Source organism: Esox lucius, chromosome 24, assembly GCF_011004845.1.
Source record: "Esox lucius isolate fEsoLuc1 chromosome 24, fEsoLuc1.pri, whole genome shotgun sequence".
In the NCBI taxonomy this organism is placed as follows: Eukaryota; Metazoa; Chordata; class Actinopteri; order Esociformes; family Esocidae; genus Esox; species Esox lucius.
This window is the reverse complement of record NC_047592.1, coordinates 21,711,328-21,734,018: the sequence shown is the minus strand read 5'-3', so window position 1 is coordinate 21,734,018 and position 22,691 is coordinate 21,711,328. Positions and strand designations below refer to the sequence as shown.

General features: G+C 41.8%; 2 protein-coding genes across 2 annotated transcripts in view; one reads left to right on the top strand and one right to left on the bottom strand.

The window, feature by feature from the left end:
* The window catches only part of LOC105010062 (serine/threonine-protein kinase Nek4-like), a 717,288-nt gene that overhangs the window by 149,760 nt on the left and 544,837 nt on the right, over positions 1–22,691 (bottom strand). The gene's annotated exons all lie outside the window — the stretch shown is intronic.
* Positions 844–21,986, top strand: LOC114828706 (hemicentin-1-like). The gene is made up of 8 exons (XM_029117263.2): positions 844–1,057; positions 1,204–1,245; positions 1,439–1,723; positions 14,482–14,742; positions 20,322–20,642; positions 20,727–21,005; positions 21,532–21,648; positions 21,801–21,986. Exons 1-8 carry the CDS (start codon positions 1,027–1,029, stop codon positions 21,878–21,880), a joined length of 1,416 nt encoding a protein of 471 aa, XP_028973096.2. The 5' UTR covers positions 844–1,026; the 3' UTR covers positions 21,881–21,986.

Sequence of the window (22,691 nt, the reverse complement as noted above, 5' to 3'; positions counted from 1 at the left end):
CAGTTGCCCAGTTTGTTCACTGGTATGCTCACCAGCTGAACCTGACCTTGCAGCAACTTTGAGACAGAGACACATTCCACAGAGACACATTCCAAAGCCACCCGCTGTACGATGGAACTTTAAAAGTAGAACTGTCAATGCAGTTCGGGAAAACCGCGCTGCTCCTGTGTATGGAGGACATACGCACACAACCAGGATGGTATGAGGCCACCATAAGTGAGGCATACGGCTCATTGCTCTTTGCGTATGCCCTGTAGGCACATTGGTTCTGAGCTTGGTTGCATTCCTAATTTAGGTTTATAAATGTAATGTAATGTAAATGTAAAATTACACAAGAAGGTCTCTCTCTTTAACTCTCCAGTATGTGTACTACAACACCTGGTAGAAGTGAGCCGCTCTGTCGTGTTTTGTGGAGCCAGGCTGTTTGTTGATGTGTTAAATTAACACATCAGTAGCAAGAGGTAGTTTTGTAGCTTTATACGATATATTTAGTATGTACCCTATATAATTTGAAATGGTTTGTGCACCACCAATTGTTTACATATAAAAATGCCTCTAAACGAGTCACATGACACCGGTGAGGGAAAATGGCTAATTGGGCCCAATTTAGACATTTTCACTTAGGGGTGTACTCACTTTTTTTTTGAGGGGACAGCAAATTAACACTGTTATACAAACTGTACACTCACTACTTTACATTGTAGCAAAGTGCCATTTCCTCAGTGATGACACATGAAAAGATATAATCAAAGATTTTGTTAGATACTGTTGTTCGTCCATTTTATTGTCCAGGCGGATTGCAGTATTTTGGCGCAGACCTTTCTCTTTGGCGCAAAGGAAGGATGATGGAATCAATCATAAGAAGAAGAAAATACACTATCAACTGCCAAAATATGATTTCTGTGTTGATCATGTCACTAGAATCTTTTTCTCTGTGTGACAGTAAAGAGGCATGATCAAACCAGACTCTCATTATATAGGAAGTAAAGGGTTTTGTAAGGAGAACTGTCTCGTCATCAAGACAGAATGGATCAAACTTGGCTCAGTGTTCTACTCTGTGAGTACTGAGTATGTATTTGTGTTTGAATGTTTGTTATGAACACAAAGTCCACTAACGTTAACATTAGTACCATATTTCTGCAGCAGAGATTATATTACTACATTATTAATGTATTGTAATGCTGTTATTTTTCTTTGTTGTAGTGTTGAGTTACCTCATCTACTTTGTTCACTCTCAAGGAAATGGTAGATATTCATGAATTCACTCCATCTCTTTAAGCTTTCTCCTCTTGTTGTCTGACACTACTTGTCCTTCCTCGTGTTCTTTGTTTGAAATAGGTGCTTCAGTTGTGTTTGTATGATCTGTAAAAACATGTAAGATATTGTTTCTGTAACATGTTTAAAATAATATAGTATTCCATCCACTGTGTCTGTGTAGAGAAACCTGCTGCTGTTCTGACCCTCCAGCCCAACTGGACCCAGATATTCATGGGAGAGTCTGTCACCATGATATGTAACATACAGGAGGGAAACGTCACTGACTGGGAGTACACGTGGAGACAGTCTTATAATAATGTCTATAAAGACTTAATCAGTACAGAGAATGAACGCAAAATCAATGCTGCTGATATGTCTGTCAGTGGTCATTACATATGTCTGGGTACAAACAGACTTCATAAAAACTATTCTATGTGGAGTAATAGGGTCGGCCTGACCGTGATTGGTAAGTCATATAATTTCTCTTTCATCTTACCGTCTCCATGTTCATAATCACTTGACAAGGAGACCCATTTTAAAGATGCTTTTTGAAGAAAAAAAAATGCCTCTGTTTTTGCAGCCCTGCCCAAAGCAACAATGAAAATTAATCGGTTACAATCTACTTGATGTGTAGTGTCATAATGTGGCCATAACGCTGTCATAACAATGTCATACCCTGTCATATCATGGTCATGACATTGTAATGACACAAATATTTTGAAATGTTATGACAAATATTGTGTTTTTTTATGACTGGCTATAACACTTACGCAAGTCTATCAAAACATAACAAACCATTCTGTAACAGCAGTCTTCTTATAAACAGCATTTTTATATTACATTTAATTATAAATGCCATACATCAATATAATTATGCATGTCAGATGTGATGTCTGATATTTAACTTACCCAATGCTTTATCTAGTTCCAATGATTATGGTCATAATGCTTCTTTTTTACTGCCATAAACTGTATCTTTTCAGTTCAAGTTAAGTGACACAAGATGGTCATAATGCTATCATGACATTTTCATAAGTTGTATTATGTCTGTTCAAATAAAGTGACACAGGATGGTCTTAATGCTGTCATAACATTTTAATCAACTTTATTTTTTCATTACAAGTAAAGTGATAGGATGGTCATAATGCTATCCTGACATTTTCATATACTGTATTTTGTCAAGTCAAGTACACTGACACAATGTTTAGTTATTTAAACAAAATAAAATGAAAGGACGGTCATGGCACATTACTTTATATAGTCCATCAAATCTACCATAACATCAACTACATGACTAGCATGGTCGCCTTTTGTCTAAACTTAGGGTAAAACACCTATATTTACATATATACAGTACTGTTGAAAAGTTAGGGGTCACTTAGAAATGTCCATGTTTTAAAATTTAAGTGGCCAGAAACCAATAACTTTCTTCTGAAACTCGTCATTCAATTCTTGTTCTAAAAAATTTAAGCTATTCCATGCAAAAAATTACCAAGAAACTGAGGATCTCATACAATGCTGTGAATTATTCCCTTCACAGAACAGGGCAAACGGTCTCTAACCAGAATAGAAAGAGGAGTGGAAGGCCCCAGTGCACAACTGAGTGAGAGTACAAATACATTATTGTCAAGTTTGAGAAACAAACCCCTCACAGATCCTCTACTGGAAGCTTCATTAAGTAGCCTAGTAACTGCAAAATACCAGTCTCAACGTCAACAGTGAAGAAGTGACTATGGGATGCTGGCCTTTTACTGTAGGCAGAGTTGGAAAGAAAAAGGCACATCTCAGACTGGGTAATAAAAATGAACGATTAAGATGGCCAAAAGAACACAGACACTGGACAGAGTAAGATTGGGAAAAAGTGTTATCGACAGTCAACTCTAAGTTAAAGGTGTTCGGATCAGAAAGAACCACATTCACGAGATGCAGACCAAATGAAAAGATGCCGGAGGAGTGTTTGACGCCATCTGTCAAGCTTGGTGGAGGCAATATGAATGGTCTGGGGGTGCTTTGGTGGTGGCAAAGTGGGAGATTTGTACAGGAAAGAAGGAGTCTTGAAGAAAGAAGGCTATCATTCCATTTAGCAAAGTCATGAAATACCCTGTGGACAGCACTTGATTGAAGACAATTTCCTCCTACAACAGGACAATGACCAAAACCACACCTCCATACTATGCAAAAACTATTTAGGGAAGAAGCAGTCAGCTGGTTTTCTGTCTATAATGGAGTGGCCAGCACAGTCACCAGATCTCAACCTTATTGACCGGTTGTGGGAGCAAAATCACCTGATGGTACCTAAGAAGTGCCCATCAAGTCAATTCAACTTGTAGGAGGTGCTTCAGGAAGAATGAGGTAATCTAATCTCTTTAGATTACCTCAAAATATTGGCAATTTGAATGCCAATAGATAGCAAGGCTGAAATAGCTGCATATTGAGGATTTTTTGACAAAAGCAGTTTCAAGGACAATTATAATTATATATATATATATATATATATATATATATATTTCTAAACTTGTCTATGACTATTTCCAATTAATTTAGCTATATTTCCTATTCAAATTAATTTCATGTATGTTTTCATGGAATACAAGGACATTTATAAGTGACTCCAAACTTTAGTGTAACGGTAGTGTATAAACATATAAACACATAAAAAAGTAGAAAATAAAGTTTTTGAGTGAGGAACAGATGGGTTAAAATTAAGAGACCACTGGAAATTGAACGCTTCTGTTCTTCACATAAAACTTTCCTTTTCAACTTTTTTGGAAAGGAAAGAAAAAGGTGCAATGGTCTCTTACTTTTTCCCAGAGCTGTACATACATATACGCACACATATAACAATAAAAACTTAAACAGGAGTTTTGAGAATATCAATCTTCCCTTTACAGTGTCTGACTGGATATTCTATAGGGAGGCTGGAGTGCTAAACATTGCAATATTGTTTATATTAATTCAGATAATTCACGTACATTACACAACGATACAGCTGTTTCCTCAACCAGTAAACTGTCAATGGACAATGCTGTGGATAGCATTCAATACTTTTTGGGCCTCAGGTGCAGATATTTCTTATGATTGTTTTTTCTTCATTACATTCTGAAAATGTCTAAATAAAAGTACCTATAGTTATTTGTTGAAATTAAATACAGTTTGTTTGCAGCCATCTTTACATTTGCATGGTCTAAGTATTAACTCATGCAATTTCCTTGCACAAGCCAACAAAATAATCAAATGTTTGCTGCATACATCCTAGTTAACACAATTAACTACATAGAATAATAAACAGGCTACTGTTTGCTGCTAACATACAACCTGTAGCTTTAAAAAAAATCGAATAAGTTTGATATTTCCATGCAATAAAATGTTCTCTTCGTTTATTGGATACCAAAAACATATCTACCTAAGTACCCGTAGCCCACCTATGAAAACAAACTAACACACTTAGAAGGCGCACTCTGAGGGTGCTAAAATTTCAACAGAGGTTGGCTAACTCCACCTTTGCTGCTCAGCCTGGATAGTTAGCGAAAAAAAATGTAAAACTGTCCAATAACTTATTTTTCGATTATGCTAGCATGCTAACTACCTAGTAATTTTAGCTTAGCCAGCACTGTACATTTGTTACATTATGTTTTTAGCTGGTTATATTTTACCGTGTAAGAATATCCAGAACATCCTAAAAAAGCTTAAGCTAGAGGAAAAACGGGGTTGACCCCATTGCTATGGTTGATGTTGTGTTCCACGAACAAGCCTACTTACTATGCCCACAGTGATTGGCTTATAGGGGAGGGGTAGTCAGTAAATTCATCATAGCAATATTGTAGAAGAATGTGTCATGTTGCTATTTTGAAATAAAGATATTAAAATGTAAGTGTCATTGATTAAACATGAAACCAAGAATAATATACTGACTAGTTAATTGTCAGTCTCTTGCATGTCTGGCAGCTCATAAAGAAATGTGCGTTAATCTTTTGGTGGTGCAATAATTTGTGCAATTTATGTGTCCCTCCACCAACAACACCAGGTGGTCCAAGTCATTAAGTCAGCTTTGTGTCTTTGTTGTTGGTGAACATCATGAGGAAATCAATTGATGTAGCACAATATGGGGTCTGGGGAGGGCATTTTTTGTTTGATGTAATATTCAACTGACAGATGACTGAGATTTACGTAGTTTAATCTGTGCTGCATACCTGCATTTTCCATGTGGCCAAGTAGTGTATATTTGTCACAGCCTTGATGTCCGATGTTATTGGGTTGTTTTTGTTTGTTGGCGAAGTGACAACATCACATCTCAGTATAAATAAATGTTTCTAAAACGTCGACCTGAGGCGGATTGCCGGCAGCAGCCCTTTTAGGAATGTTTGTGACTTGCTTTTAGTGACATAGGATTCCTCTTGACTACTCCTAACTTCCACAGGTTTAGTAGCTGGTTTTAACCTTAAAACGCTTTGTAAAATAATTCTCTTAGACCAAAAAGTTAGGAGTCCTAAAGTTAGGACTGACACGCCCATTTAATCCCTGAGTTAATCCTAAATTAGCAAATTCTTGCCTTAAGATGTTTTATGAATATGGCCCTAGGTCTATTCAAACTCAGCTTGTGATTAGTCAATAAAACCATGCTTCGATTGTGGCTTGAAATGAAATTGAGTAAACCCTAAAATACCTGGAAAAAGGAAACTTTGTTTAGGACTGGTCAATGAAACCGCTTTGAAAATAACCCAACTGAAATTTCTTCCAACAAATGCTAGGCAGATATTCCTGGTTCTATAAAGGGCTGAATGTTTTTATTGTACCCACACACTTGAAACTAACGTAAAAAACTGATAGTCAGAAACAAAAAACAGGCAACATTTGTGTTCACCAGGACCGGGATTGGGTCAGGCCTAGTGTGTTCCTACTAAAAAGAAAATGAGTAAGGGTTCCTTGATTTGCCCTTTAAATGGAACTTTGTTAAAACCACTCTTTGCAAGTGGGTCAGTATATGCTTCTTCAAAAAAAAATCCCTGTAAACGGTTCTAACTAGAACACTATATAAAGGGTTCTACCAAAAAACATTTTATAATTTAAAGGTGTGTCAATCTGCATTAATTTCCTTTAGATCAGGAGCATGGTCATTGCACTGTACCCAAAAGTTTTTTTAAATTACCCAGTTTTCCTTACCAAGTAGGCAAAGGTCCCTGTTTCACATAAAAAGGTAGCCTAGAATATATGCAAAAGTTAATAATTGTATAATATTAGGAATTATATTAATTACATTATATACTAAAATTACATATTTCTAATTAAATTTATATTTTTTCTAATTAAATTTATATTTTATTTAAAAAACTACATCAACTTTAATATCAGGAAATCTAGAAATGTTAAAGGTGTGATAGGTACAGACCAGATGTCGCAAACGAAGCTGTCTGAATTGTGGGCTATTTGTTAAAGGAGAAGCATCATTACTATAATCACATGCCCTTATGCTGGTCATTAGTCCCATAGATAGAGGATGTCATGTCCTGCTCCTGAAATCTACTGCTGGCATCCTATTCATGAAAAAACTATGCATTGGGGAAAGTAAATATCTGGCATCACTTCCTGCATAATTATATTGATATATAGCATGTACAATGAAATGTTATATTAAAAAATCTGTGTATAAGAAGACTGGGTTTACAGAATTGTTTGTAATGTTTTGACAAACGTGTATATGTGTCATAACCTGACATAGTAAATGCAATATATGTTATAATATTTCAAAATGTTTCATTACAGTGTTGTGGCCATGTTATGACATGATATGTCAGCTGACATAACATGTTATCACAGGATTTTGACAGAGTTATGACCATGTTATGACACTACACTTCAAGTAAAGTGTTACCAATTAATATTTACCCGGTGTACCATGAATAGACAGTTGTATTAACCTGTTTAGTGGAGTCTGAAACTGACTGGGGATATAATTGGTACAAAGACAGTAATTATACTGTAGTATCCCAGTCTGACAGATGCACTGTAACAGGAGACACCCTCACCATCAGTAGAGCTGCTGAGTCTGACCGGGGTTTCCACTGGTGTCAGGGACGCAAATCTATCCGCATCCATGAACCTGTCACCATCATTATGAATGTTGAGTTACTTCTGTGTGTCAGACAGATAGACACTATTAATATTGAATCTATGGTTTGTGGCGATATTCTTATTTAAAATAGCGCACGAATGACAACTGAAAATATAATTGATTAGCAATTCCTCAAATTAATCCAATTTATTTTATAACACGCCTCTTACATCAACATTTGCAACAGTCTTTGTAGAGGTATTCAGCCTAAAACTCGTAAGGGGTGTTAAGTGACATTGTGATTTACTGGGGAGTAGGAATGGTTCAGTGTTAATCCACAAACCATGCATCATTCTAAGTCCTTATTACCATTACAATACATTTTCTGAGACATTTCAAAAAAGACTATTGTGCACTAATAATACATACAGTGGGGAGAACAAGTATTTGATACACTGCTGATTTTTCAGGTTTTCCTACTTACAAAGCATGTAGAGGTATTTTATCATAGGTACACTTCAACTGTGAGAGACGGAATCTAAAACAAAAATCCAGAAAATCACATTCTATAATTTTTTAATAATTAATTTGCATTTTATTGCATGACATAAGTATTTGATCACCTACCAACCAGTAAGAATTCTGGCTCTCACTGACTCCCCTCCTGTTCTCCACTCATTACCTGTATTAACTGCACCAGTTTGAACTGGTTACCTGTATAAAAGACACCTGTCCACACACTCAATCAAACAGACTCCAACCTCTCCACAATGGTCAAAACCAGAGAGCTGTGTAAGGACATCAGGGATCAAATTGTAAACCTGCACAAGGCTGGGATGGGCTACAGGACAATAGGCAAGCAGCCTGGTGAGAAGGCAACAACTGTTGGCACAATTATTAGAAAATGAAAGAAGTTCAAGATGACGGTCAATCTTCCTCGGTCTGGGGCTCCATGCAAGATCTCACCTTGTGGGGCATCAATGATCATGAGGAAAGTAAGGGATCAGCCCCTAACTACACAGCAGGACCTGGTCAATGACCTGAAGAGAGCTGGGACCACAGTCTCAAAGAAAAACATTAAAAACAAACTACGCCGTCATGGATTAAAATCCTGCAGCGCACGCAAGTCCACCCTGTTTAAGCCATTGCATGTCCAGGCCCGTCTGAAGTTTGCCAATGACCATCTAGATGATCCAGAGGAGGAATGGGAGAAGGTCATGTGGTCTGATGAGACAAAAATAGAGCTTTTTGGTCTAAACTCCACTTGCTTGAGTTGAGGCATGGAGGTGGAAACATCATTCTTTGGGGATGCTTTTCTACAATGGGGACAGGACAACTGCACCGTATTGAGGAGAGGATGGATGCGGCCATGTATCGCGAGCTCTTGGCCAACAACCTCCTTCCCTCAGTAAGAGCATTGAAGATGGGTCGTGCCTGGGTCTTCCAGCATGACAACGACCTGAAACACACAGCCAGGGCAACTAAGGAGTGGCTCCGTAAGAAGCATCTCAAGGTCCTGAAGTGGCCTAGCCAGTCTCAAGACCTGAACCCAATAGAAAATCTTTGGAGGGAGCTGAAAGTCTGTATTGCCCAGCGACAGCCCTGAAACCTGAAGGATTTGGATAAGGTCTGTATTGAGGAGTGGGCCAAAATTCCTGCTGCAGTGTGTGCAAACCTGGTCAAGAACTACAGGAAACGTATGATCTCTGTAATTGCAAACAAAGGTTTCTGTACCAAATATTAAGTTCTGCTTTTCTGATGTATCAAATACTTATGTCATGCAAAAAATGCAAATTAATTACTTACAATCATACAATGTGATTTTCTGGATTTTGGTTTTAGATACCGTCACTCACAGTTGAAGAGTACCTATGATAAAAATGACAGACTTCCACATGCTTTGTAAGTGGTAAAACCTGCAAAATCGGCAGTGTATCCAATACTTGTTCTCCTCACTGTAGCTAAATCTAAACTAAATGCTGCTCCAGCTCGCAACAGGATCTGGTCCCGGATGTGGTAGTAATGCACTCTAATTACGAAAGGCCTTGGGGGATCACCCTCTCTAAGTCTAGCTCGCAGTGATCCAAGGGCACAGTCTAACAAGGGCTTTTCTTCCAGGTTAAGTGTGTCCTGCAATAGTTGGAAAAGTCAGTTGGGCGAGGTCACTCCAGACCTTCAGCAATGCCCACCAGGCGTATGTTGTGGCGGTGCTGGCGCCCTTCCAGGTCCTCGCACTTGTCCCTCAGCACTTTAACATCAGTCGAGAGCGAAGACACTGTGGCCTGGAGGATGGTTAGATCATCAATGCAGGACACAGCAGAGCGCTCTAATTCAAGTATGGTAGTGCCTTGTGTAGCCACTGTAGTCTGCAGAGCTGCCAGAGATGATTTCAATTCTCCCTTAATTAAGAGCGCAAGGTTGTGGAGAGTGTGCCAACTTTTGTGTCATGTTTCTCACATAGGTCCCATTTTGAGTCCCTCTAGGGCAGGAATGGGCAACTTGGATGGTGGTGGGGGCCACAGAGTCTATGTGCTGGTCATCAGGGGGCCACAAATTAACTTGGAACACACACATGTCCATGTATTGTATGTAATTATTAATAAGTGTATTAAAAGTACACTAGTTAACATATATCTGGGCAATTTTAAAATATTTACCAAGGTGCCCTTTTTCCTGCTCTGCTCATCTCTCCCAGGATTCAGCACGTTCACTGCTGTTTTATTAAACGTGTTAACCCTTGGAACGCTATATGTTTTTTGGCTATTCTCACTACTTTCATATTTTGGTTGTACATAGACTTTTGTAATAGGTATCATCAAGTGTAGTATGGCTCAAACATCAGCACACTCAGCTACACTTGGAAAGACATCACAACAGCTTTCTGAGACCCTGACATTACTGTTTTATGTGTAAACATGCAAAAAATGATTTCAAGTCTATTTCATGTTTTGTTTCCAGCACAGATTTTGGTTCAAATACTAACTTTACAACAAATCTAAGGCCAAACATGATTTATATATTTTTTTTAATTTTTCTTGTGTATATATCCTTTCCCTGTTTTCCTAATACATCTGAGGGTCGCAAAAAGAGTGGGTGGCGGCCGCATGCGGCCCACGGGCCCCCAGTTGCCCATGCCTGCTCTAGGGCTTCTGTGAACTTCCCCATATCGACCATAGCGTTTTTCTCCCCACTTTCATGAAGGGAACAGATATAAGAGGCCTTGTTTCAGGTATTCCAACGACCAAGGCAGCCAAAACTGCGTCATAAAGAGGTATGTCCGTCTTCTTATTTGGTAACATACACAGGCTTAGCTGTGGCATACTCTAGCAACGCCCTAGGCTCCAAACAGCAAGTTACTGATATTATAATCATTCGGAAGAACAATGAACTGCCACCTTAACGTGGTGGAGGGGTTTGAGTACCCGAGTGACCCTAGGAGCTATGTTGTCTGGGGCTATATGCCCAAGGCAAACAGGTCCTAGGCGACAGGTCAGACTAAGAGCGGTTCAAAACCCCCTTAATGATGAGCAAAATTTTGAGTTCCGTGACGTCGCCTGGTATGGCGCAGCCGGGGCCCCACCCTGGAGCCAGGCCCGAGGTTGGAGTTCGTACGCAAGCGCCTGGTGGCCGGGCCTTTCCCCATGGGGCCCGGATCAGCCCGAAGGAGCGATGTGGGGCCGCCTTCCCGTGGGCTCACCACCCACAGGAGGGACCATAAGGGGCCGGTGCGAAGAGGATCGGGCGGCAGTCGAAGGCAGGGGCCTAGACAACCCGATCCCTGGACACAGAAATTAGCTCTAGGGATGTGGAACGTCACCTGGCTGGCGGGGAAGGAGCCTGAGATTGTGCGTGAGGTTGAGAGGTTCCGAGTAGAGGTAGTCGGGATCACCACTATGCACGGCTTGGGCTCTGGAACCACACTCCTTGAGAGAGGATGGACTCTTCACCACTCTGGAGTTGCCCATGGTGAGAGGCGGCGGGCTGGTGTGGGTTTGCTTATAGCTCCCCAGCTCTGCCCCCATGTGTTGGAGTTTACCCCGGTGAACGAGAGGGTCGTTTCCCTGCGCCTACGGGCCGAACGGCAGTGCAGAGTTCCCAACCTTCTTGGAGTCTCTGGGAGGGGTGCTGGAAAGTGCTCCGACTGGGGACTCTATCGTTCTAATCGGGGACTTCAACGCCCACGTAGGCAACGACAATGACACCTGGGGGGGCGTGATTGGGAGGAACGGCAGTAAGTCAGACTTTTTCCCAGTGCATGTTGGACTCCGGCAGGGCTGCCCTTTGTCGCCGGTTCTGTTCGTAAGTTTTATGGACAGAATTTCTAGGCGCAGCCAGGGGCCGGAGGGTGTCAGGTTTGGGGACCACACGATTTCGTCTCTGGTCTTTGCGGATGATGTTGTCGTGTTGGCCCCTTCAAACCAGGACCTTCATCATGTACTGGGATGGTTTGCAGCCGAGTGTGAAGCGGTGGGGATGAAAATCAGTACCTCCAAATCCGAGGCCATGGTCCTCAGTCTGAAAAGGGTGGCTTGCCCACTTCAGGTTGGTGGAGAGTGCCTGCCTCAAGTGGAGGAGTTTAAGTATCTAGGGGTCTTGTTCACGAGAGAGGGAAGGATGGAACGGGAGATTGACAGACGGATCGGTGCAGCTTCTGCAGTAATGCGGGCGATGTATCGGTCTGTCGTGGTGAAGAAAGAGCTGAGCCGCAAGGCGAAGCTCTCGATTTACCGGTCAATCTACGTTCCTACTCTCACCTATGGTCATGAGCTTTGGGTCATGACCGAAAGGACAAGATCCCGGATACAGGCGGCCGAAATGAGGGTGTCTGGTCCCTTTCTCCGCAGGGTGGCTGGGCAATCCCTTAGAGATAGGGTGAGAAGCTCGGTCACCCGGGAGGAGCTCAGAGTAGAGCCGCTGCTCCTCCACATCGAGAGGGGTCAGCTGAGGTGGCTTGGGCATCTGTTTCAGATGCCTCCGGAACGCCTTCTTTCCTTTCCAAAAAAGTTGAAAAGGAATGTTTTGAGTAAGGAACAGAAGGGTTAAAATTAAGAGACCACTGCAAATTGAAAACTTCTGTTCCTCACTCAAAACTCTCCTTTTCAACTTTTTTGGAAAGGAAAGAAAAAGGGTTAGTGGTCTCGTAATGTTATCCGGAGCTGTATAACACCAAAGGGTAATTTCAAAATGTTGAAGAAAAATCTCATCCGGAGGTCATGGCCCATAACATAGTGTCCATGTTCAAGATTATACAACTGGTTGATCCACAACATCCTTGAAAGATAAATAGCTACTATTATTATTTTTTATAAAAAATATTATTTACCCATGATACATTGTGGTTTTGTTCTTCTCAAACATGACATATGACACCGGCAACTGAAGAGGTTCCGTAAATTGCACAGCTGATGGCTAACGTAGTTGTGCTCAAAACCCTTGGAAAATTGGTAATGTACAGCTCTGGAAAGAATTAAGAGATCACTGCAGAATTTACTATTCATTGGTATGTGTTTGAATAAAATGTACATTTTTGTTTCAATCTATGAACTACTGACAACATTATATCCAAATTCCAAATAAAAATATTGTCATTTAGAGTATTATTTTCTTATATTTATTTGTAGAAACCAACAACTAATCAAAATAACCAAAAAATTTGCATTGTTTTCAGACCTCAAATAATGCAAAGAAAACAAAATCATTTATTCATATTCAACCAAAAAAAAAAATCTCAACAAAACAATACTAATGCACACTGACAAGCACAATGCTGCATAGTGCAATGATGTCAATATGTCCTAAGTAAACAGCCTAAGATTATTTACACAGCTGAGTGTCATAACAACCACAGGTGGACTATCAGGACTCTCCGAAGAGTTTTAACAATGTCCTGGTCAGGGCCTGTTATCTCATGTCTGTCATAATACATTAAACCTGGGAACAAAATACTGACTTTAGATCAAGACACACCTACAGTGGGGAGAACAAGTATTTGATACACTGCCGATTTTGCAGAGGTCTGTAATGTAGAGGTCTGTAATTTTTATCATAGGTACATAGTGGTCCTGTCCCCTTTGCAGAAAAGCATCCCCAAAGAATGATGTTTACACCTCCATGCGTCACGGTTGGGATGGTGTTCTTGGGGTTGTACTCATCCTTCTTCTTCCTCCAAACACGGCGAGTGGAGTTTAGACCAAAAAGCTCTATTTTTGTCTCAACAGACCACATGACCTTCTCCCATTCCTCCTCTGGATCATCCAGATGGTCATTGGCAAACTTCAGACGGGCCTGGACATGCGCTGGCTTGAGCAGGGGGATCTTGCGTGCGCTGCAGGATTTTAATCCATGACGGCGTAGTGTGTTACTAATGGTTGTCTTTGAGACTGTGGTCCCAGCTCTCTTCAGGTCATTGACCAGGTCCTGCCGTGTAGTTCTGGGCTGATCCCTCACCTTCCTCATGATCATTGATGCCCCACAAGGTGAGATCTTGCATGGAGCCCCAGACCGAGGGAGATTGACCGTCGTCTTGAACTTCTTAATTTTTTTTATAATTGTGGCAATTGCCTATTGTCCTGTAGGCCATCCCAGCCTTGTGCAGGTCTACAATTTTATCCCTGATGTCCTTACACAGCTCTCTGGTCTTGGCCATTTTGGAGAGGTTGGAGTCTGTTTGATTGAGTGTGTGGACAGGTGTCTTTTATACAGGTAACAAATTCAAACAGGTGCAGTTAATACAGGTAATGAGTTTTCGCTTACGCATTCCAGCAAAAAAGAAATACATTTACGTTTTAATTATTTAGCAGACGCTAATATTAAGAGAGACTTACAAAGTGCACACCTTTTATAAGAGCTAGGTGAAACTACTACACAGTTTAGTAGTCAATACATTCTAGTCAATGAATTAGTTATTGGCAAAAGACGTGCGGGAAAGAAGACCAAACAAATTAACATAACACACTAAAAACGAAGTTAACAAAAATATACTATTTAAGGTATTCTAAGAAAGGGTACATTTTCAGATGTTTCCCAAGAAACAATGTCAGTCTCTTATAACTCTTTGTTTTATCTCACCCCACTCTCCCCTACTTTACCCATATTTACCCACATGGGTAGCCCTGAATGTAGCCCTGAATGTCCAAGAACTATTGTAGTTGCACTGATGTTTGTTGTTTCTACAGCTCTGCCCAAAGCCTCAGTGAGTGTCTCTCCTCATGGTCTCCTCTACTCTGGAGAGACTGTTACTCTGCAGTGTGACATATCAGACTACACAGACTGGACATTCGGGTGGTACAGAAATAAACAACTACAGAGTCCAGGTTCACCTTCTAAAACCATCACCACTCTGTCTGACCAGGTGAGTCAGTACCAGTGTCAGGGGAGAAGAACAGCTCGTCCCCAGTCGTCACAACGCAGTGTTTCCCTCCATGTCTCAGCCAATGGTGAGTTCACTATTTAAACTCCATCTGACACAACGATGAACGAGTGGGGACCCAAATGCGGACACAGGGGCAGAGGAGGGCGGTCCAAAGTATTTATTGAACAACCAGGCAGTGGGCAGGCTCGTAGTGGTGGACAGGCAGGGGTCGTTATCGGACGATCAGATGGTCGAAGGTACAGGAGAGGGCAGGCAGGCTCGTGGTGGGGGACAGACAGTGTTTGTTGTCGGGCGATCAGATGGTCGAAGGTACAGGAGAGGGCAGGCAGGCTCGTGGTGGGGGACAGACAGTGTTTGTTGTCGGACGATCAGATGGTCGAAGGTACAGGAGAGGGCAGGCAGGCTTGTGGTGGGGGACAGACAGTGTTTGTTGTCGGACGATCAGATGGTCGAAGGTACAGGAGAGGGCAGGCAGGCTCGTGGTGGGGGACAGGCAGTGTTTGTTGTCGGACGATCAGATGGTCGAAGGTACAGGAGAGGGCAGGCAGGCTTGTGGTGGGGGACAGGCAGTGTTTGTTGTCGGACGATCAGATGGTCGAAGGTACAGGAGAGGGCAGGCAGGCTCGTAATTTGAAAAACAGGCAAGGGTCGTAACCGGGTAATGGAAGGACAGGTAGACTGGATGATGCACACATAGAACGCTGGAAATGACTGTACAGGACAAGACGATCTGGCAACTGCCAAACAGAGAACAGGGTTTAAATACACAGGGCTAATAGGGAACCGGGAACACCTGGTGAGGGGCGGGGACAAGACAACAGGTGAAACACATCAGGGCGTGACACCATCACTAAGTTGTTGGATGTGTCAGATTCTGGCTCTTGTGCAGGATATCAATGGACCCAGGTCAGGGGGAGAAGCGTCCTTTGTTGCTTATTCATACAAATATTCAGTACATGTTCAACCCTTCTTTCCATCTGTCTCTTTCTATTTGTTCTTTCCAAATGTCTTTATGCTTACCCAAATGGCTCTGTCTTAAATATAATCTTTATATCAGACCAAAGCTCCAGCACATCCCCTCCACTGTCTGGATGTCTTCCAACCATACACTCACCTAAAGGATTATTAGGAACACCTGTTCAATTTCTCATTAATGCAATGATCTAATCAACCAATCACATGGCAGTTGCTTCAATGCATTTAGGGGTGTGATCCTGGTCAAGACAATCTCCTGAACTCCAAACTGAATGTCATAATGGGAAAAAAAGGTGATTTAAGCAATTTTGAGCGTGGCATGGTTGTTGGTGCCAGACGGGCCGGTCTGAGTATTCTGCTCACAATCACAATCTGCTCAGTTACTGGGATTTTCACGCATAACCATTTCTAGGGTTTACAAAGAATGGTGTGAAAAGGGAAAAACATCCAGTATGCGGCAGTCCTGTGGGCGAAAATGCCTTGTTGATGCTAGAAGTCAGAGGAGAATGGGCTGACTGATTCAAGCAGATAGAAGAGCAACTTTGACTGAAATGACCACTCGTTACAACCGAGGTATGCAGCAAATCATTTGTGAAGCCACAACACGCACAACCTTGAGGCGGATGGGCTACAACAGCAGAAGACTCCACCGGGTTCCACTCATCTCCACTACAAATAGGAAAAAGAGGCTACAATTTGCACGAGCTCACCAAAATTGGACAGTTGAAGACTGGAAGAATGTTGCCTGTTCTGATGAGTCACGATTTCTGTTGAGACATTCAGATGGTAGAGTCAGAATTTGGCGTAAACAGAATGAGAACATGGATCCACCATGCCTTGTTACCACTGTGCAGGCTGGTGGTGGTGGTGTAATGGTGTGGGGGATGTTTTCTTGGCACACTTTAGGCCCCTTAGTGCCAATTGGGCATTGTTTAAATTCCACGGCCTACCTGAGCATTGTTTCTGACCATGTCCATCCCTTTATGACAACCATGTACCCATCCTCTGATGGCTACTTCCAGCAGGATAATGCACCATGTCACAAATCTCGAATCATTTCAAATTGGTTTCTTGAACATGACAATGAGTTCACTGTACTGAAATGGCCCCCACAGTCACCAGATCTCAACCCAATAGAGCATCTTGTGGAACAGGAGCTTCTTGCCCTGGATGTGCATCCCACAAATCTCCATCAACTGCAAGATCCTATAAATATGGGCCAACATTTCTAGAGAATGCTTTCAGCACCTTGTTGAATCAATGCCACGTAGAATTAAGGCAGTTCTGAAGGCGAAAGGGGATCAAACACAGTATTAGTATGGGGTTCCTAATAATCCTTTAGGTGAGTGTATATGTGTATTCTATATCCTAACCATATATGGTCTGGTTTATTGTCCCCTCCTGAGTTCTTGGCTCCACACACATCGTACAGTTTGCTATATGGCACATCATAAAGCACATAGTACCAAAGCACCACTCATCTTTGTTGAGTTCTTTAACAACAAGTATTAAAGTATTGAAAGTATTAAAGGACTAGCATTAAAAAAACTAAAGATATTTAACAACAAGGGTATAGAACTAAAGTATATATATTTAATCAGGAAAGGGCGTGCTTTCTCCCAATTCCCCCCATGATGTTTAAGTAATATATGTTTACGCCATAACAACAACTTACTGTATATAGCATAATCATTATACCCATATAAAAAACAATTTACAAAGAAGCTTATTCATGTCACATCCTAGTGATGTAAGAAGTACACTTGCACTTATCTATTTATTCATATTCAAATTTAAGATGGGGGGGTGATGGTGCTCTTTTTCTTTACAGCACAAATGTGCATTGGTAGGTGGCACAAATATCACAGTCACTCTGGGCACATTGACCACGGGCCAAGGGGTCAATGTGATGTTGATCACCATCAATGTTGAATCTCCTACCCTTAGAACAGTGGCTCCCAACCTTTTTCAGTTACTGTACCCCCAAAAAGATTTTTCACTGCTTGGAGTAACCCACTTATGTTAATTACACTAGTAAGCCTATGGTGTCATGAGTGTTTTCAAGTGGCTTATGTGGAGAGGCCAAGTACCCCCAGGGGTCCTGCCTTAGAACACCACTTAAATTTGCCAAGCTGGTATGGAGACGGCTTGTGCTTCTGAATGTCCCGTGGGAGCATACACCTCCCCATTTACCAAAAGTAGAGAACAACCATGTAGAAGAACCTAAATCATTGAGATGTAATTATGGTTTCTGGGACCTTCCTCACAGATCTTACCAGCCAAATCTGTCAGTTCTTCAGAGTGATCAGGTACATAGGTACAACACTCAGTTCCAATAACTGCACAGGTTTCCCCTGAGCTGACAACATGTAATCAAGAGCAAGTCCATTTTGCATTTCAACAGTACGAAGTGCAACCATTTCAGCTGACTGCAATTTCAGATTTTCAGAGGTCATATTATCAAAAGCCTCCAAAGAGCCAACCATACCAAAGACTTGTTCTGCCAGCCTTGCGGGCCATATGAATGCAATAGCAAAAAAAACTTTTAGCTTCAGTGATGACATGAGTACATCATGTCTTTAAGGGAAAATCTGTACATTAGCGGAATTACTCTACCGTTCAAAAGTTTGGAGTCACTTAGAAATGTTCTGAGATTTTACTACAATAGTAGGAGACTCTCTGATTGATGTACATTGTATAGGCACGGGATGCATTGTCATTGTATAGCTTTCTTATTTGGTTACCGTCACTTTAAGACAAGATAATTGGACTTAACAGTTGTGTGGTCTGCTGTAACGAAGTGGATGTCCAGTGGGTGTCTGGGGTTCTGGACGGCGGAGCAAAACAGTTTTCTATCCGTAGTTGCATAGGTTATATGTATACATTACTTTACTTTGTCTAAGAAGATTTATTTTCATTCCTGAAAATCTACCGTTGGTTCCTGGTTTGGAGACTGGACCGAACCATTTCCTGCTGAGGGGGGAGGGTGCCCAATGCAAAATACAGAGGTTCTCTGGTTGTTTTCATTGTGCCAAAAACCAGAAAATTTGATGGGTGGATGGGTTAATCATTTTATGTCTTAATAATTGAAAGATGTCTTTTTATCTAATGTTCTAATATTTTTTTAGGGTCCATGTCAATCACGGGCCCTTAGAATCGTCCTAATGTCCCCCCCGATTCCATGCGAGAAATTGCCAGATGCTGTCCAGATGCTGTAAGAGTTCTTTAGAGTTCAATAGGTTACCCATGTGGGGGAGGACAGCTTGCCCCTTGTGAGAAGACTAGGTAGTACTAGTACAAAGGGAATGTGTTCTGTTGAGTTAGAACAGCATCTTGCCACACCCCTTTTTCCTCTATAAATATGAACTGTTCATGTATTAAGTTAGAGACTCCTCAGATTATTATGTTTGTAAGTATTTGACGCGTCTCTCTATTTGCAAATAAATGGTTAAATTGTGCCAAGAGAATTTTGTCTCTGTACTTCCTCCTTTAAAAGTTCTGATCGAAGGAATTACCATCACAATGCCTCACAGGTCCTCAACTGGCAACTTCTTTAAATAGTACCCGCAAAACACCAGTCTCAACGTCAAGAGTGCATGTGCGACTCCGGGATGCTGGCTTTGTAGGGAGAGTTGCAAAGAAAAAGCCATATCTCAGAATGACCAGTAAAAAGAAAAGATTAAGATGGGCAAAAGAACACAGACACTGGAAAGAGGGAGATTGGAGAAAAAGTGTTATGGACAGACGATTCAAAGTTTGATGTGTTTGGATGACAAAGAAGAACATCTGTGAGAGAGACCAAATAAAAAATGCTGGAGGAGTGCTTTGCGCCATCTGTCAAGTATGGTGGAAGCGATGTGATGGTTCGGGTCGTGCATTGTCGCTGGTAAAGTGGGGAATTTGTACAGGGTAAAAGGGATCTTGAAGAAGGAAGGCTATCACACTCCATGTTGCAACACAATGCCATACCCTACAGATGGCACTTGATTAGAGCCAATTTCCTCCAACAACAGGACAATGACCCAAAGCACAACTCCAAACTGAGCAAGAACTATTTAGGTAAGAAGCAGTCAGCTGGTATTCTGTTCTATAATGTGTGGCCAGCAGTCAGCGGATCTCAACCCTGTTGAGCTGTTGTGGGAGCAGCTTGACCGTATGGTACAACACATATGAAGGGCCCATAGAGGCAATCCAACTTGTGGGAAGTGCTTCAGGGAGCATCTCTTTAGATTCCCTCAATAAATCGACAACCGGAATCCCAAAAGTCTGCAAGGCTGTAATTGCTGGTTTGCAGTTTGATGGACTCAAATTATTATTTCAATGAAAATGAACAGTAGTGTACACCGACATGATCCAGGCGTACCATGTAGGATTGTGGCTGTCAGCTGTGGGACAATTGAGTGATATGCCTGCATAGTGCACAGAACCTTGTTAGAGCTGACATTGGCGCAATTGGGATGGTGTCAGTGAATGATGCATAAGAAGAAACCACGGACGCTTCTTCCCACCTCCCACGGGGTAGTCAGAAATTCTTGCCAATAAAATGTGGACCGTGCAAAAGAAAGTTTGAATAACACTTGTCTACAGTACTTATGTTTATCTCCCTACAATTAACTAGAAAACTTTCTAATACTGAATATTTGTGACCTGTCATCTGTCTCATCACAGTTCAACCCAAGGCTGTCCTGAGTATCTCTCCTCAGTGGATGAACCCTGGAGACTCAGTAAGTCTGATCTGTGAAGTTAAAGAGTTGTCTACAGGCTGGAGGTTCTCCTGGTACAAGACTGTTCCCTACAGAGCTGGGTTACCCTCTCTATTGGACAAGTCCTACTCTGTAGTGCCCCTATCTGGAAATGGGACAACTGAAGAGTCTTACACTCTGAGTCCTGCTGGTCCTGCTGACACAGGAGGATATGTGTGTAGAGCTGGGAGAGGAGACCCAGTCTATTACACAGACTACAGTAAACCTCAGTGTCTCTGGTCAGGAGGTAATTATATTCAAAATGCATTTCATGATATTTAAACCACCCTCATATGTAACAAATAAGTTTGACTTTTCTCTCTTTGTTCAGATCTGCAGTCTTCACTGTCTCTCCGAATTAGTCCCAACACAACTCAACACTTCACATCAAAGTCTCTCTCACTGATCTGTGATCTGAAGGGAAACTCTACTGGATGGAGACTGATGAGATACACAGAGACAGGAGTGGAGTCAGGGTGTTCCCCTCACTGGGGATCAATAACAGGGTCCACATGTACCATCACCTCCACAGACACAGGGGACAGTGGAGTGTACTGGTGTGAGTCTGGATCAGGACAGTACAGTAATGCTGTCAACATCACAGTGTCTGGTAGGTCCAATGGACAACATTTAATATTTTTTTTAATATGTAGAGAGGTTTAAAACAATTACTGAATGATTGCATCTTTTAAAATACAGGCTCAAGAGTACAGTAGTGCCAAACCTACCTCCATTGTAAAGCCTAATTACATTCAGTATGTAAATCGGGGCAATTACGTTCACTATCAACATATCCCCAGTGCTATTGGCCCTTAATGACTCTATAACGTTGCTATTTAACATTTCGCTATTATGTTGGTCCTTAATTGATCCAAATTAACTGCCTTGTTACAAGTAACATTTAAGGTTAATGGTTATAAGGTTAACCTAGGGTAAAGGTAAGACACAACAGTACTGGTGTTATGTTTAGGAATAATGTTAGGTCAAGGTTAAGCATGACAGTACTGGTTTTAGGGTTAGGAATAATGTTAGGTTAAGGTTAAGCATTACAGTACTGAGGTTAGGATGAAGGTTAAGGATACAAAAACAGAAAAACCCTTGTTTGTATCCTGATTGTAAAACATGTATTTTAATAGTCCCTCCAGGTTTTCCTGTCTCCATCTCTCTGTCCAGACTGCTGTGTGGTCTACTGGTGGTGTCTCCATTTCTGCTGGTGTCCATCATACTGATGGTGAAATACTGCAGGGCTGGAGGTGAGGACTTACCTACAGGGGATCATGAAGCAACTGATGCAGCTGTATATTTGCTCTCTTTATATCATGTTCATACAGTATCACAGTATCAGTATCACATTTCAGAGCTGAACTGTTTAACTCTAAATCTAAATTCCACTGTGTTCCTGTAGGTTTGTTTTCAACAGCCAAATCCCCTGACGCAGAGTTACGGTGTGATTTTGTCGACGAACAGACTGAAATATCATTGTAATTCTTTCAATATGCACTCACTGTGTGTAACAAGGACGCGCGCCACCCCTCCCGACGTGGTGTTCGGCGCACGTCATCGCCGGCCTTCTAGCCACGCCGCTCCTCCTCCCACGGCACGGTCCTGTTTTGTTATTGCACCCATTCCCTCATTAGATCGCATATATAAGTTCCTGTGTTTCCGGCTGTCTTTGTGTGGTATTTTTCTATATTGGTGTTACTATTGTGAAGCTGTTGCACGTTTATTTTGCGCCTGTGCGCTCTTGTTCTTTACACGTGCCATTTTTCTAATAAGAAAAGAAACAGATAGTGAAACTACCTCCCTGCGTTTGGCTCCTTATTTCGACACACGCACCTCGACAACACCTGTGACACTGTGAACTGAACAATCATTTTTATTATATCATTTTGCCATTGATAAAAAACGTGTTTAGAGAATATTAAGGCTGAAAGGAGTTTTCACCATGCTAAATGTTATGACTGTTTAAACTGAGGTTTAGTCCTGAATGTTTTCCTTTACATCTCTTTGAGGTTTTTAGTTAAACCAGTTTAGTGTTTTTACCTCCCTGCGTTTGGCTCCTTATTTCGACACATGCACCTCAACAACAACTATGACAGAATACCACACCTTCCGAATGGAGTCAGCGGGGAGCGACCTGATCCACCAGCATGGGAACATGATCGCGTCCCTGGGGGAGGCCGTGACAGAGATGGTCCAAGCTATGCGGCGGTTGGAGGCGAGGCTGCCATCTGAGCAGCAACCCCCGACACACGACCCGGCTGGAGTGCCCCTGCCATCGTCTCCACCTTGCAGA